Raw genomic sequence first — 17,835 nt, forward strand, 5'->3', positions numbered from 1 at the left:
TTGTGTTTCCTCTTTCATGACTTCTCCCATTTGACTCACTTTCTCCTGCATTTCTTTAAGTCTTTTTGTATTTCTTCTTTATTGGCTTCTATCTCTTGATCCTTATTCTCCTGAATTTCTTTAAGTGATTTTTGTGTTTCCATTATACAGGTTTCTAGCTTATTCATGTTCCCCTGTATTTCTTTAAGAGATTCATTTATGTCCTTTTTGTGTTCTTCTAGCAGCATCGTGACCAGTCATTTTAAATCCAAATCTTGTTTTTCTGGAGTGTTGACGTATCCAGGACTTGCTGATGTTGGAGAGTTTGGTTCAGACACTGCCATATTGCCTAGATTTCTGTTAGTAGCATTCCTATGCTTGCCCTTTGCCATCTTGTTATCTCTGAAGTTAGTTGGTCTTGTCTCTGGCTGATGTTTGAGCCTCCTGTGAGGTTGTAGGAGTATTTCTGCAACACTGGATGACTGGTTTTCCCTTGTCACAGATTGCTGATGTGCTGTCCTCCTATTGGGTGCCCTTGGAGCCCTAGTGTGCCTTGCCCCAGATTGTGTCTGTGAACCAGGTGGTGCCTGTTTGCTCCTTCAGGGAGTGCTGATGGTGTATGCTGAGGGGACCTTTTCTGCAGGAATCAGCAGAGTGCTGATCACTGCCAGGCAGCCGCTCCCCCAATCGGGTTGGTGCACACAAGGCTAGCCTAGCTGCTCAGGCCCTAAGTCTAGGCAAAAGCCTGGCAGGCTTAGGCCCGAGCAATGTTCGCCTCAGACTATGATTGTTAACTGGTTCTGTCTGGTAGCCAAGATGGCAGCGTGCGCGCGCTCCCTGAAAGTGCTGGGAGAGTCTGATCGGCTAACAACCTCTTGGCTGGGTTGGCACACTGATGGCTCCCCAAATAGCCCAGGGCCTGGGTGCAGGCCAATGCCTGTCTGGCTTAGACCCCCGTGATGTTGACCTTGGGCTAAATCTGCACGAAGTACAGATTCTTAAAGAATGTTCCAGTATTAGTAGTATTTATATATTCCATATTGGTTTCCAAAGACACATATATATATATATACTATATACTCAAAAACATCTATATTCCTATACTCAAAGCTGATGGTTAGTATGTGAATTAATTACCCTTGAAAAATCTTTTGCCTGAGTCCTCTTCATCACATAGAATACAGTGAATACAAGTATGCTTAGAATCTCAGATCAATTTACTTGCCTGAAATACAATTATGAAAGTAAATCAGTTAAAGTCATCAGATAGGTGATAGAGCCAAACATACATGCTATTCAGGTTATTTCCTGCCTTCATGTGTGTCACACATGCCCTCATGTGTGTCACACATGCCCTCATGTGTGTCACACATCTGCTGGGCTTCTATAAGACTCTTTTCTCTACTGTACACTTTCTCACTTCATATCGTGCATTGTATTTGTTTTTTAATTGTAATTTCCTCCAGTAATTAAAATTGTACTCTTCCGGGACTTAATTATATACTCTTCACAGTGAGCTCATGTATTTGATGCCATGTTTTCTCTCAAAACTCATAGCTGTGTTTTTGCAAGATCTGTGGCAAAGGAGGAGCAGAGGCAGAGTGGATTATAATGAGAGTCCAGATAGTCTCCCCTGCCTGGGGTAAACCTGGGTGGCTGCCCAGACAGACGCACTAGGTCTTTGTCCCCTCTTCTGCCATGTGTGCACTCTGGATGTCCCGGGTGCGGTAGCCATTTTGTCCTCATTGATCGCAGTAAGCGTTCCAGTGAAGAAGAACGTTCCTTATATGTGTAGTTATGAGAATGATCTGTTGACAGTATGGCCATAGGCATGGGGGAGCCTGAAGAAGGGGATTGGTTGGCTTCAAACGAAATGGGAACCTTTTGAGAAAGTGATTGTGGTGGTTGGAATAAGAATAACTCCCCATAGACTCATATACTTGAATGTTTAGTCACCAGAGAGTACGTCACTGGGGTGGGCTCTGAGATCACAGAAGCCCATGCCAGCCCCAGTGTCTTTCTCCCTGCTGTCTATGAAGGGTAGACAGAATGTAAAGATCTGAGCTACTGCTTCACCATCTTGTCTGTCTGCTTCCTTCCATGATGAGCACACACTAATCTTTTAAAACTGTAAGCAAGCCTCCAATTAAAAGCTCCCTTTACTAAGAGTTGTCGTGGTGGTGATTTCTCCTTGCTGGAGTGTGGCAGAGCTAAGCTAGTGTAGGGTGTCATCATCTTCCGTTTCTGTAAAAGCCATGTGTTCATCTCTGGTATTTATTTTTCAGTCTTTCTCATAAGGATAGTGAACTGTGGGGGTCCACACAAACACTGAGTGTCAAATTCCTGCCTTCAGATCCTAATCACTTTGTTGTCGGCACCGACATGGTTAGTGATTTACATTTCATCCTTTCTACCTAGCGTTACCTGATTAATAACATTATATCAGAGTTACCTGATCAGTACCATTATATCAGAGTTACCTGATCAGTACTATTATATCAGATTAACTTGCTGTTTGCTTTTGTTATCAAATCTGAAGAAGTGTTTCTTGAATATTATATTGTCCAGTATTGTGTCTAATCTTTGGTTATTCTTGGTGTTCTTGTAATAATTAGGGACTTATAAGCCACAGTACCAGGCAAGATTGGAGAGTATCTCCCAAGGTGTTCAAACCTGAGCAACACGGTGTCAGACCAATAAAAGTTAACGTGATTGATTTTTCACCATTTGAAGAAACAATATTCTTGGTAAGAAAGTCACTTTTTGGTTAAATTATTTACCTGTTGAGACAACATAACATTGTATTTCAGTAGAAAATTTAGAAAGTTATGGTCTCTTAGTAGTCTACAAACTAATCATTAGTTGGACCTCAGTGGTCTAAAAATGAGACGTGAAAACTAAATCAAATTGACTCAAACTTAACTCTCTTAAGAAATACTTTGTTTAGTTGCAGGGTATTTAGGATTTAAAAGGAAGATACTCATGGTCAACCAGGTCTCATGGCAACAATCCAGTCCCATAAAACAGTCATCATTCCTTCCAAGGCTACAAGCCTCTGACCTAATTACCTTTCACTTGATTCATCCCGTAAATGTCACATTGCCTCTCAACACTGTTATTTTGAGGACCAAGTCTCTAGTACATGAATTAGTGGGGGCAGACTTCATTCAAACCATAGCGATGGTTTACCGTTTGCCTGCCTGAGTATGCCATCTCAGCCCTACAGAGCTTTTAATACCTGCGCAGCGGCCAGTGTTCCGCGTCTGCGTCAGTCGCACACCCAGACATTGTGTTCGGAGATTGTTCAGCTTCAGTCTTGCCCCTCTTTCCAGTATGATTTTGTTATTTATATGAAATTAGGGTTTAAAATGTGTATCTGCTAGTATTTTACTTTAGAATTTGATTCTAGTTGAATATATATTATTTGTTGTTTCAGAATTTAGACATGTGTATCTTTTTTTGAGTATGGGAAGAATTTTAAAGAGTAAGGAAGAATTAATCTTCTCTTTCTAGGTTAATAATTTGATCTTTCACTAAACCACCTAAGTTTTGCTTTATGAAAATTTCAATCCAGAGGGAACACATAGCCATGCTATCGCTACAGATGCAACTGTGTAAGAAGGTGGCACTGCGCCTGTGGAGCCATCCTCACACCTGGCTGTGCTGCAGTCAGTGGTGCACTGATGGCTGCTGTCTGGTCCTCAGCAAGTGCTCATGCTTGCTCGTCTCACTGTGAGGGGCAGTGGGCGGGATGTAAAGTGAATAAGTAAAAAATTTAAAAAATAATTAAAAAACCTCTCCTCACAGTGAGTGAGTGCTTGCCCTGGAAACAGACATTTGCCCCTCTCCCATTCACCTCCTTCCACATCCTTCCTCCATCTTCCCTGCTCCATTCCCTTCTCCTCTGAGTGGTGGGGTTCCTCCTGGCACTCACCTTGGCATTTCAAGTGTGAGGATAGGTCTTTATATTCATAAAATAAGAGCAAGCCAAAATGTTATTGTACAAACAAGGAAAGCTAATGCTCTGAAAACTTTTCCTGGGTGTTAAGATCAAACTTAAAAAAGAAAGAACAATAGGATTTCCACATCCCAATTGTAGGCTGGCTGTTCAGATGGAAGCATCAGGCTGCACCAGCTGACATCTGAGAGGCCCATCATGCAGTGGGACAACAGCACCAGTGGCCACGCTGTTACTAGTCTGCAGTGGTCCCCGACAAGGCCAGCAGTGTTTCTGGTCCAGGACGATGCGTCTAGGATCTACGTCTGGGATCTTCTTGAGAATGACCTGGGTCCTGTGGCCCAGCAGCCCATCTCTCCAGATAAGTGAGTACAGGCCAGTCACCTTCATGGTTTCTTTGCTTTTCTTTGTTTCTTTGTTTGTTTGTTTGTTTCTTTAATTTTGATTTTTTCTTTTTTTATTCGATATATTTTTATTTACATTTCAAATGATTTCCCCTTTTCTAGACCCCCACTCCCCGAAAGTCCCATCAGCCCCCTTCCCTCCCCCTGTTTTCCCACCCAACCCTTCCCACTTCCCTGCTCTGGTTTTGCCCTATACTGCTTCACTGAGTCTTTCCAGAACAAGGGGCCACTCCTCCGTTCTTCTTGTACCTCATTTGATGTGAGGATTATGTTTTGGGTATTCCAGTTTTCTAGGTTAATATCCACTTATTAGTGAGTGCATACCATGATTCATCTTTTGAGTCTGGGTTGCCTCACTTAGTATGATATTCTCCAGCTCCATCCATTTGCCTAAGAACTTCATGAATTCATTGTTTCTAATGGCTGAATAGGGAAATGCAAATCAAAACAACCCTGAGATTTCACCTTACACCAGTCAGAATGGCTAAGATTAAAAATTCAGGAGACAAGCAGATGTTGGTGAGGATGTGGAGAAAAAGGAACACTCCTCCACTGCTGGTGGGGTTGCAAATTGGTACAACCACTCTGGAAATCAGTCTGGCGGTTCCTCCAAAAACTGGGCACCTCACTTCCAGAAGACCCTGCTATACCATTCCTGGGCATATACCCAGAAGATTCTCCAGCATGTAATAAGGATACATGTTCCACTATGTTCATAGCAGCCCTATTTATAATTGCCATAAGCTGGAAAGAACCCAGGTATCCCTCAACAGAAGAGTGGATACAAAAAATGTGGTATATATTTACCTTTTTTTTATTGGATATGTTTTTTATTTACATTTCAAATGATTTCCTCTTTTCTGGCCCTCCACTCTCTGAAAGTCCCATAAGCGCCCTTCCCTCCCCCTGTACTCCCACCCACCTCTTCCCACTTCCCTGTTCTTGTTTTGCCCTATATTGCTACACTGAGTCTTTCCAGAACAAGGGGCCACTCCTCCGTTCTTCTTGTACCTCATTTGATGTGTGGATTATGTTTTGGGTATTCCAGTTTTCTAGGTTAATATCCACTTATTAGTGAGTGCATACCATGATTGATCTTTTGAGACTGGGTTACCTCACTTAGTATGATGTTCTCTAGCTCCATCCATTTGCCTAAGAATGTCATGAATTCATTGTTTCTAATGGCTGAATAAGTACTCCATTGTGTATATATACCACATTTTTTTGCATCCATTCTTCTGTTGAGGGATACCTGGGTTCTTTCCAGCTTCTGGCTATTATAAATAGGGCTGCTATGAACATAGTGGAGCATGTATCCTTATTACATGCTGGGGAATCCTCTGGGTATATGCCCAGGAGTGGTATAGCAGGATCTTCTGGAAGTGAGGTGCCCAGTTTTCTGAGAAACTGCCAGACTGATTTCCAGAGTGGTTGTACCAATTTGCAACCCCACCAGCAGTGGAGGAGTGTTCCTCTTGTTTGCTGTCTCCTGAATTTTTAATCTTAGCCATTCTTACTAGTATAAGGTGAAATCTCAGGGTTGTTTTGATTCGCATTTCCCTAATGACTAGGCCACTTGATCCTCGACAAAGGGGCTGAAAACATCCAATGGAAAAAAGATAGCCTTTTCAACAAATGGTGCTGGTTCAACTGAAGGTCAGCATGCAGAAGAATGTGAATTGATCCATCCTTGTCTCCTTGTACTAAGCTCAACTCCAAATGAATCAAGGACTGAAACATAAATCTAGACACTCTGAAGCTAATAGAAAAGAAACTGGGGAAGACCCTTGAGGACATCGGTACAGGGGGAAAGTTTCTGAACAGATCACCAATAGCGTACGCACTAAGATCAAGAATTGACAAATGGGACCTCATTAAATTCCAAAGTTTCTGTAAGGCAAAGGACACCATCAAAAGGACAAATCGGCAACCAACAAATTGGGAAAAGATCTTCACCAACCCTACATCAGATAGAGGACTAATATCCAATATATACAAAGAACTCAAGAAGTTAGACCCCAGAAAACCAAATAACCCTATTAAAAAATGGGATACAGAGTTAAACAACGAATTTTCACCTGAAGAACTTTGGATGGTGGAGAAACATCATGGTTTCTTTTCTTAAATCACAGGTTCAAGTTTATATTTAACACCACATTTATATATATTATATAGTCAAAAATACTTTTTAACAGTGGTTTTAGTTTGTAATCAAATCAAAGTGTATCAGAGTTCCTTATGTCCTTGGATCCCCTTGCTGCCAAGATCTCCATCCAAGTGTGCTCTGCTCTGCTGCAGTTGTTCCATACTGACATGCCATGTGCATCCTATTCCATTTTACATTGGCTTCATTCTTGCTGATCATTAAGCAATACTGTGAAAGCCACTTTAAAATGCAGTTGTTTTATATCTAGCATCAGATAACACAGTAGACAGTAGAGTCGAATAATAGTCATCATCACTGTCATTCTGGAAGGAACAGTTTCTGTGAGTGACTTACAGATCCAACATGAGTGATCTATGTGCAGGACATATGAGGCGTAAGTCATGGAGTCACCAGTCCCCAAGCACCCTTCCCACTGCATGCGAATGAAACCTGCCGATGTGAATTTCAAAACATGCAAATTGCCATTGGTCTTTGTTTAAAAACTTAACATTTATTTACGTGTGTGCACAGTTGTACGTGCTCTGGTGCTCATGTGGAGGTGAGATGACAACCTGTGGGATCCCATTCTCTGCTTTCTGTGTAGGAGCTGGGTCTAGAACTTGCATCGTCAGGCTTGGTAGCAAGTGCCATTCCTGGCTGAGCCTTCTTGCTGGCCTGTTGTTAATACTTTGAAATAATTCTTTGCCTTTATTTTTTAATTTATAGAGGATTTTATTTGGAAGGGTTCTCAAGAGAGAACCATATATAGTCACCTATATTTTGTTCTTGGCATTTTATAACCATATTAGGTGAATATGTGTGCCAGAGACTTGGGGTCTTTTTTTTTTTTAATTTAAAATAGTTTTTTTTTTTAAATACAATCTATTCTGATTACAGCCTCCCCCAACTTCTCCCTGACTCAATCTACCTCCTGATCCACCTTAATCCACACCCTTTCTTTCTTTCATTAGAATACAAATAGGCAATGATGATAATGATGATCATAATTATAATATAAAATGATAATAATAATATAAAAATAAACAAACTAGAATAAGACAAAAACACAAATGGAAAGAGCCTAAGAAAAAAACAAAAGGAACATACAGATGCTGAGACACATATTCCCACACACAGAAAACACATAAGACATAATGTGTGGACAAAAGATCTGTAAGGGTTAAAAAAAAAAAGTGAAGCCCCAATAAAGTATTGTGAGACCAATAAAGGCAAAAAACCCAAAACAACCCATTGGGTTTGTTGTGTGTTTTCCATTTGTTGCTGGGCATGGGCCTGACATTAAGTGTGGGTTGTGTACCTAGTAGGGCTTTGTTGGAGAGGACAAACTTCTCCCGTGAGTGGACGTGAACTGGAGATAGCTTCTGGCTGTGTGGTTTTCTGTCTACTTCCTCTCCTAGCCCTAGAACCTCTTCTGGCTTACACTGTGCAGTCCTGTGGGTGCTACCATAATCTCTCTGAGTCCACACATGCTTCAGGCCTGTTGTTCCCGAAAGGCTGTGTCTCTTTGGCATCCTCCATCCCCTTTGGCTCTTAGAATTTTTCTGCCTCCTCTTCCACAGGCTTCCCTGAGTCCTGAGGGGAGGGATTTGATGGAGACATCCCACTTAGGACTGAGTATTCCAGTGGCTTTAACTCTCTGCACATTGTTTAGTTGTGGGTCTCTGTATTTGTTCCAGTCTACTGCAGGAGGGAGCTTCTCTGATGATGGCTGAGCAAGACACTGATCTGTGTGTATGACAGAATGACATTAGTAGTTTTTTCTTGCTGTGCTCCTTTGGAAGAATGGTAGGTAGTATATGGGTTTTCTGTGGATCTCTAGCCTACCTAATTTCAGGTTCTTGGTTACCTAGGCAGTGTCAGGGACATGTTCCAATCATGGAGTGCGTCCTAATTCCAATTGTAATGTGGTTACTCCCACAACGTTTGTGCCACTGTTATACTAGTATATCTTGCAGGCAGGTCTCCATTATGGATTGCAAGGTTTATAACTGGACTAGTGTTTATATTTCTCCCCTGGTAGAGTTTAAAATACCTTCCAGTGCCGTGAACACTGAGTCAGTAGGGTTCTTTAGATAGTCTTTAGATAGGCGCCAGCTTGACTTCTGCAAGTTCCATGATTTAAGAAGGTGTTGTCTCCAACAATAGGGCCTTGCCCTCAGCTGTGCAGAGCAACCAATAGCCTTGGCCAAAGTCTGCTTGTTTGGGGGTTTCTATGGAGCCTTTGGCCAACAACTTGATTAGATGTAACCCATTCCTGGTACTGGAAGTTTTATTTGGTGTCAAGATATGTCTAATTGAGTTTTCTCTCCCCCTTTATTTGGTGACTGCAGTTTATATTTCTTTTATATATGTATGTATTTTTTTTAAAGCTTCTACAATATAGGTTTGCACATGATTTCTCAAATGGACATTAGCTTCCACTGTCCCCCATATGCCCTCCCTTATACTTTCTTCCTTCCTTGGTTGGTCAGTTCAAATGAAGTTTAGGAAGGAATGTTTGATAGAATATAAAGGTTATATTAAGATCTGAAATAAATAAGAATCACATTTATTTAGTTCTAGTTTTGGGTAAATTGGTATTATTCTAATTATATCCATCAGTAGAACTGTCTTCGGCGGCATGTATGTAAAACTAGCACTTGAGAATCTGAGACAGGGGGATTACAAATTTCAGGCCAGCTTGGGCTCATAGGGAATTCCTGACCAACTTGGGCTACATAACCAGACCTCATCACACACACACATACACACACACACACACACACACACACACACAAACAAAGGAAACAAAAACTATGTCAACATCTGAGCATGGTGGTTCATGCCCATCACACCAGTACATGGGAGACTGAGGCTGGAGGAGGAGCAGTCAGTCCTCTAATCAGTCAGGGATTAGAGAGCAGTCTGCAGCATAGGAACTCTGAAAAGAAACTTAAAAAGCCAGTCAATCACTCCAGCCTGTGGGTCATATGAACACATTTTACATGTAGAAAGTCTGTCAAGAGTCCTGGGGAGGCCATGGCAGAAGGATCAGACACTTTCTGCTGGTCTCGGAAGGATCTAAGAGGGGGCAAGGTTGCCTTCAGAGTGTAGTTCTGAACTTGCTACAGGAGGAGGCAAGGGTGGAGTTGGGGACACCGCTCAGCATGGTAGGGTGAGGGCATGCAGAGGGCACACAGGGGTCAGCACATGATGGCCTGGGCTGCTCACAGGAGGGTGCTGCTGTGAAAGGCCTGGGGCTTGGCCAGGCCTCAGCTGGAGAATAGACTTGTAGGTTTTGGCATTTATGAGATACTGGAAAACCCTCACACTAGGGATCACCTCACTGCCTGTATATTGGGAGGCCTGCTGTGCAGTTTGAAGGCCTCAAGATGTAGAAAATTGTGTTCAGCAGACTTTCATATACTTATTTTTGTTCTAGCATTTTGTTTTCACCTTTTTAGCCTCTATTCTTTTTCATATGTTTCTTGAATATAGATATTTACTCTGGTAACACAAAGTCACACACTTACCCTCACTTCCCAGTGTATGTTCCCTCTTGCCTACAGGCTTGTGGCCATGACTATTGTGGGGGAACCCGAGAAGACCAGTGGTAGCTTTGTGGCCCTGGTGCTGGCCAGGACCTCCGGCACGGTCGACGTCCAGAACCTGAAGAGGCGGTGGACCACCCCAGCAGTGGACGAACACAGCCAGCTGCGTCTGCTTCTTCAGAAATGAAGCCTCTGTCAGAAGAATGACGGGTACATGAGACTTGATTACAGATGGATCCCTTAACTCTGTGTTTATGTGATTCTGTGTACATAGAATATGTATATTCTGTACATAATTTGTTTTAGAACAGTACTTTGGTATTCCCAGGAAATAAATCACTATTTTTAATGGAAACAGTGAACATTTTAGTGTATACTAAACTTCAAAGGGAATATCGAGTGATGTCCAGAAAGCTCTTCCAAGAGTGTTTCCAGTTATTTTTGGAACAACTTAAAAATACTGTCACATTTATTACTGGATTTTAAACAGTCCGCCATGAAAAAGTACTTTAACGAACTATTTTCTTAGCCATGCATAAAATGATGTACATATATTTGAAATAAGAGAAATTGCTCACTTTGGAGGTGACCTCCACCAGCCTTCTGTTTTAAGGTTTTCTTGAACACCAGCTTTTGGTGTGCTTTGAATGGCACTCACTGAATTGAGTCAGACACATTTACTGTGTGATTTAACGTGAAAACCATCCTCATATAGAAATAATACAAGTAAATAAATTTTCTTGAGCATGGAGTGATAGGGACTTACTAATTCATTTGTGCTGCTGTAACAGTTTGTAAGCACTGGTTCACAACATTCATTTTGTTTACACAGTTTTGTTTCTCACAGCTAGAGATGCTCTAAGTCCAGGGCTGGGAGTCCAGGGCTGGGAGTCTGAGGTTCTGCTTAGGCTGTTGTCAGCCTTCAAGATGGCACTGCAGCCATGTCCTTACTTGGCAAAGGTGAAGGACAGACAGAGGGTGCTAGTGTGCTCCCTTACCCTCTCTAACAAATCCACTCATGACGGCTCATTATCTCCTAATACCATTGCCTTGTGGCTCAAGGGCGTTTAAGAATTGGAAGGCCACACACATCAAGCCACACAGCAGGGTCTGAGGGTGAGCTCCTGGGAAAGCTCCCTGGGTCTCGCCAGTAGCTCTGTAGGGAATACAGGCAGTGTAGTTAAAGCTCTTTCTGTACTTTTCTAGACAGAACTGCAGTGTCTTGGGCCTTGACAGTGCCTGGAAAACTCTGCTGCCTGCCTCTGATCCCATGGGGATATATCCTTATTTCTCAGAGACTATATGCTCTGATATTCTCTTTCAGTTCTTGTGTAACTAGCCCCAGCACCTCATCCTTGTGTAACTACCCCCAGCACCTCATCCTTGTGTAACTACCCCAGCACCTCATCCTTGTGTAACTACCCCCAATACCTCATCCTTGTGTAACTACCCCTAATACCTCATCCTTGTGTAACTACCCCTAATACTTCATCCTTGTGTAACTACCCCAACACCTCATCCTTGTGTAACTACCCCCAATACCTCATCCTTGTGTAACTACCCCTAATACCTCATCCTTGTGTAACTACCCCTAATACTTCATCCTTGTGTAACTACCCCAATACCTCATCCTTGTGTAACTACCCCCAGCACCTCATCCTTGTGTAACTACCCCAGCACCACATCCTTGTGTAACTACCCCCAATACCTCATCCTTGTGTAACTACCCCAGCACCTCATCCTTGTGTAACTACCCCCAATACCTCATCCTTGTGTAACTACCCCTAATACCTCATCCTTGTGTAACTACCCCAATACCTCATCCTTGTGTAACTACCCCCAGCACCTCATCCTTGTGTAACTACCCCCCAGCATCTCATCCTTGTGTAACTACCCCCCAGCATCTCATCCTTGTGTAACTACCCCCAATACCTCATTCTTGTGTAACTAACCCCCAGCACCTCATCCTTGTGTAACTACCCCCCAGCATCTTGTCCTTGTGTAACTACCCCCCAGCATCTCATCCTTGTGTAACTACCCCCCAGCATCTTGTCCTTGTGTAACTAACCCCCAGCATCTCATCCTTGTATAACTACCCCCCCAGCATCTCATCCTTGTGTAACTACCCCCAGCACCTCATCCTTGTGTAACTACCCCCCAGCATCTCATCCTTGTGTAACTACCCCCCAGCATCTTGTCCTTGTGTAACTAACCCCCAGCATCTCATCCTTGTATAACTACTCCCCCAGCATCTCATTCTTGTGTAACTACCCCCCCCAGCATCTCATCCTTGTATAACTACCCCCCAGCATCTCATCCTTGTGTAACTACCCCCAGCACCTCATCCTGTGTAACTACCCCCAATACCTCATCCTTGTGTAACTACCCCCAACACCTCATCCTTGTGTGACTACCCCCAGCACCTCATCCTTGTGTAACAACCCCACAGCATCTCGTCCTTGTGTAACTAACCCTTAGCATCTCATCCTTGTGTAACTACCCCCAGCATGTCATTCTTGTGTAACTACCCCCCCCAGCACCTCATTCTTGTGTAACTACCCCCTCAGCATCTCATCCTTGTATAACTACCCCCCCAGCACCTCATCCTTGTGTAACTACCCTCAGCTTCTCATCCTTGTGTAACTACCCCCCAGCATCTCATCCTTGTGTAACTACCCCCCAGCATCTCATCCTTGTGTAACTACCCTCGGCATCTCATCCTTGTGTAACTACCCCCCCAGCATCTCATCCTTGTGTAACTACCCTCATTCTCATCCTTGTGTAACTACCCCCAGCATCTCATCCTTGTGTAACTACCCCCAGCATCTCATCCTTGTGTAACTACCCCCCAGCATCTCATCCTTGTGTAACTACCCCCCAGCATCTCATCCTTGTGTAACTACCCTCAGCTTCTCATCCTTGTGTAACTACCCCCCAGCACCTCATCCTTGTGTAACTACCCCCAGCATCTCATCCTTGTGTAACTACCCCCCAGCATCTCATCCTTGTGTAACTACCCTCAGCTTCTCATCCTTGTGTAACTACCCCTCAACACCTCATCCTTATGTAACTACCCCCCAGTAACTCATCCGTTTTTGCTTCTTTTTTCATCATGTTTACTCAAAGCTCATTCATTTATCAAGAAAATGACAGAATAGTTCAAAGAGGCCTGGCTCAGTATGTATATGTGCACATAACACACAAGCACACGCAAGGACATACATGTAGGCATGCACAGATACATGGGGCATCCAGACGCTGACCCAGTCAGCTACTGCTGTAGTTGGCTGGTTTCTCTCTACAAGGTAGCACTGTCTTTGTCCCCTGTCATACTGGTCACTGAATCTTAAGGAGCAGTGGGCAGGGGCAAAGATAGAACACAGAGGTAGGACACTGCTTGGCAGACATGGGGGTGGGGTCGGGTAGGGAAGTGGGGGGGTTGCAAGTGTGCCGACAGGACATGTTTATGTGACTGGCACAGAGCCACTGAGTAAGTGGATGTTTAGCCAACCCTTGTTAAACAAAGGACTAGAATCTCCTCACTGCAGCTTCTTAAAACTCATGAGTCAGTTACAGATGTGGGAGTTAGTGAGGCACTGGGCTCAGTGACTGGTCTAGAGTGTTTAAGATGGATGCTGTGCACAGCCTTCCTTCTCAAGATAGAATCAGTATTGTTATGTCTTTGGATTTCCTGTGTCTTGGTGTCTATGAGTCTTAGACAGTTGCAGCAGTTTGCAGCCAACTCCACCTGACTCTGCTGGTTCTGAATTGCTTCCTCATTGTGTGGCACTCTTTGAGTTGCATGACCCAAGCGCAGCACTATGTGAGAATCATTTTTAATGCAACGCCATGTGGACCGGTGAAGATCAAAAGCCTTCACTTGGTTTCTTCATTTGTTCACTCATTTGTCCCCCAGGGCTGCTTAGGCTGTCTGGTCTCACAGGAGGAGGAAGGGTAAACAGAAAAGACGTAACAAGAAGGAAGGCCAGCACTTAGTGGCTGTGTGGCCCTCTAGAAGGCTGTGTATATTTGATGTGGCGCATTGTCTGTGACCCAGAGCCATGTGCTGAGTGTGCACAGGGTTGAGAGATTGTTCTTTTCTCAGTATTGCAGCCTCACTCCCACAGTGTCAGAATATCTCCTTCTCAGGCTCCACAGCTGAGTGTCCTGTGAGTTACACAGATTTGCCAAGATGACAGAGGAAGGAAAAGAGGCCTCCCTTCTCTAGGGACGACAACCCAATGTATCGTTGTTCCCTCTACACTTCATTGAAATGGGTTCTCTTGGCCTCCAGTAACGGCCAACCTCTCTCCTGAATGTTGGCATCACCCTTGCAGAATGAAACCAAAGTGTGATTGTCTTGCTCACTGCAGCCTCTCACCACCAATAACAACAACAACAACAACAACCCAAACTGCATCCCACAACAGCTTAGGGAAATAAGTGGAAAATCAGGCCTGCCTCCTGTTCCGGCTTCCCCTGGCCAGCATGTGTATGTCCCAGGGAGGCGGAATGCTCCTCTTACTTATGGATTAGATCCCAACCCAGTGATCATTTATAATCATTTATAATTTGACACTTCAAATTATCAGTTTGTCAGAAGGAATCCTGGGGATGTAAAGGTTGGAAGAGCTGCATTAGTGGTACCATATATGGAAAATACATTTTCTTTTTTGTTTAGAACATCTGGGACAGTGAAGGACAGAAGATAACCATACTAGCCTGCAGTTGTATATCAGAAAATCTCCCACTGGCTGGGAGTATACAGCATTCTTAGTGTTTTAGTTTGAGGGAAGAGCAAACACATGAATGAGGCTGATGCGACTTGGGAATGCTTCACCATGTTTGATCCTCGCTGTGAACTTCACTGGATGTAGAGTCGCCTAGGAAATGGAGGAGCACCTCTGGCTGTGTTTGTGAGTACAGTTCAGTGAAGATTAACTGAGGGGAAGACCCACTCGGGAATATGGGCCACATTATTCCTAGAGCTGAGCCCTAGAACCAGATGACGGTCAGCATTGCCTTCTCTCTGCTTCCTGGCCCTCCATGATGTGAACTGCTCTACTGAGCCACACCACGGACAGACAGACAGACACACACACCACCACCACCACCACCACCACCACCACCACCACCACCACCACCACCACGGATTGAGTCCTCTCAAGGGATGACAGAATAAACCTCTTCTTTCCTAAGGCTGTTTCCTTCCCTGGTTTCTGTGTAGTATTGATCATTACTAATATAAAACAATTAACATAAATATCCTCTGAGGATGCTGGAGTGGTTTGGTTAGGGAGAAAGCATGCCATGATGCTGTCTGTGTGAGGACAGGGCTCAGCTGCTGGAGGAAAGGCTGAGATCCCTGAGGAGCCTGGTGGAACACTAACTGCTGGGGGTGGGAGGGAAGGAGTAAGAATAAAAGGACTTTTCAGAACTATTGATGTATTTTCTTTTTCTTTTTCTTTTATTTTTTTGCCTTGAGTAAGTTGAGTGTTTATAGTGATTCCACTTTGTATGTTTTGTTGATGTATCTGTTGCAGCTGTTAGTGGTTTTCCTGGGGTTTACAGCATCACTTTTCTCTTGCTTAAGTCATTACCCTTCCTCCCTGAAGTCATGCCCCTGCTGAGCTTTAGGGTTAGGGTGGGTTAGGGAGAGGGAGAGGGCTATTGAAGGGGTCTTGTTAGGTCTGGGACTTGCCTCAGATACTTCCCGTGACATCTAGGGTTCAGTGTGTTGATTTGTGAGATCTTTGCCTTCTGCTTAGCACTTTGGGAAGGCCTGCTTCACAGAACGAGACTTGTTTGAAGTACAGGCCTGTTGGTGAGGCTGAGGGTGTCTGAGATGTGCAGTTTCTAGGCCCTTGCTTCCAGAATCTGTTCCTCCCTCTCCACCAACTGCATAGTGTCCGGAGGAGATGGAGTGAAGGTCCTGGTAGAGTTCTCCCCCTCCCAGCAGCTCCTGTTGTCACCAGCTTCTGTGGGGTGTTCATCAGCGGATCTAGGCCTCATGGTATCCAGCATGGTACCAAGTCTACAGAAACTGTCTCTCAAGGCTTTTGTCTGGGTGGTCTCGGCACACTGATGACTGAAGATTCATGCCCAGGTTCCCAGTGAGCGTATCCTGAGGGAACCTGTCTGATAGCTCCTCATTGAGTGGTTCTTTATCCATTCACAACCAAGAACCTATTGAGCAGAAAGAAGACAAAAGTGCATTTGTAAAAGCATCATGCAGTATGGCATGGTAGGCACAAGGGGGCGGCAGCAGTAGCAGCCTGAGCTCTGGCTAGCCTGCTACTCCATACTTTATGCCTGGATGCTAGATTCCAAGCACAACAAAAAGCAGTAGGGTTAAACACTCCCACAGTAATACAATCCTTCTATTTATACCCAAGGAGAGGATTCTCTACATTGATCAAACGGGGGAAACATTTTATTTTTTTAAAAAAGATTTTCTTTATATGCATCAAAGTCAAATAGCTGAAATGCCCGCCTACCTCTTAGCACAACCTTCTTTCCAGGGAAAGGGTGTTAATGCTGCGTATATGAAGCTTAGATTCACTGAGTCACAGCAAGCTCCCACTGGACAAAGAGACACAGCACAAGTGGCCATGTGCCAAATGGGAAATGAGGCTTTAAGAAAGCCTTCAGCTAAATCCATTTTTGTGGCCTTGATGTGAGGCTTAGTGATACACACACACACACACACACACACACACACACACACACACACACACACACACACACACACTAAGCAGTCCTGGTTACGGTGTGGTTTCACCCATCACTGACACACCATTGTCTCAGCCCCTGTATCTCCTGCACCCAAGGTTAGAACCTTGTGAGTTCTCTTTCTGGGAGGCAAGGTCCTCTGGCTGGCATCAGGTTTCAGTCTTTTCCCTTTCCCAGCATGAGGTGCCAGTTCTTTGAGGATCATTGAGAGTACAAGTGTCTCTTTAGAAAAGCTTCAGTCTTTACCCACAAATGGGGCATCTTTATTAAACCTCCGCCCCAAGGCTCAGGGAACATCACAGAAGAGGGGGCAGAAAGGCTGTAAGAGCCAGAGCTTGGAGAGGATGCGGTGAGACACTGTCTTCTGGAAATGACAAGACCACTGGACTCAGGAATGCACAGAGGCTGTGGTCACCTCCACAAGATCTGCACAATAGCAGGCCATACAATGTTTAGAGGGACCCACAAGCCCCTACTAGCTGGACTACTCACAGCTGGTGGCTGTTAGGGGAGGGACTGCCAGTTTTCTTTAAGGATATGGTACCTGGTAGGTTCATCACCAGTGGATGGTGCCATACTCATGTCTGTATGAATGGCATTGATTAGATGCTGCTGTGAGGACATGAAGACAGCCTTCAAGCACTCAATGGACTTCTCACTTCAGAACTGAGAAATAAATCTCTTTTTTATAATTAAAACTATTTTTGCATTAATTTATGTACATGGTGTGTGTGAGTGTACCCAAATATGTGCAAGTGTGCATGCCCTAGTGTACGAAAGGCAGAAGACAGTTAAGAGAATTTTCTTTTTTTTTTTTTTTTTTTTTTTTTTTTTAACAGAGCTGAGGACCGAACCCAGGGCCTTGCGCTTGCTAGGCAAGCGCTCTACCACTGAGCTAAATCCCCAACCCCTTGTGTGTGCCAGTTACCTTGTTTTTTTTTTTGGTGAGAATTTTCTATGGAACTGACCATCAAACTTCCACGTGGGCAGCAAACACCTTTACTCACTGAGCCATCTTGCTGGCCCCTTTTTCTTTTTTGTTTTGTTTCTTCTTTTTTTTTTGCA

The 17,835-nt window shown here is 44.0% G+C and overlaps 1 protein-coding gene across 5 annotated transcripts in view; it reads left to right on the forward strand.

The window, feature by feature from the left end:
- Positions 1-15,157, forward strand: part of Dync2i1 (dynein 2 intermediate chain 1) — a 56,832-nt gene extending 41,675 nt beyond the window's left edge. For 4 of the 5 annotated variants that reach the window (XM_052184839.1, XM_052184841.1, XM_052184844.1 and 1 more), the window contains 4 exons: positions 2,265-2,364; positions 2,595-2,726; positions 4,079-4,302; positions 10,057-10,789. In XM_052184839.1, coding sequence (XP_052040799.1) covers positions 2,265-2,364; positions 2,595-2,726; positions 4,079-4,302; positions 10,057-10,225 — 625 coding nt within the window. In that variant the 3' untranslated portion in view covers positions 10,226-10,789. Of the gene's footprint in view, positions 1-2,264; positions 2,365-2,594; positions 2,727-4,078; positions 4,303-10,056; positions 10,790-14,719 lie in introns of those variants that run through there. The other variant, XM_052184840.1, reaches the window with a different exon arrangement.
- The last annotated feature ends 2,678 nt before the right edge of the window (positions 15,158-17,835 follow it).

Source organism: Apodemus sylvaticus, chromosome 6, assembly GCF_947179515.1.
Source record: "Apodemus sylvaticus chromosome 6, mApoSyl1.1, whole genome shotgun sequence".
Taxonomy (NCBI): Eukaryota; Metazoa; Chordata; class Mammalia; order Rodentia; family Muridae; genus Apodemus; species Apodemus sylvaticus.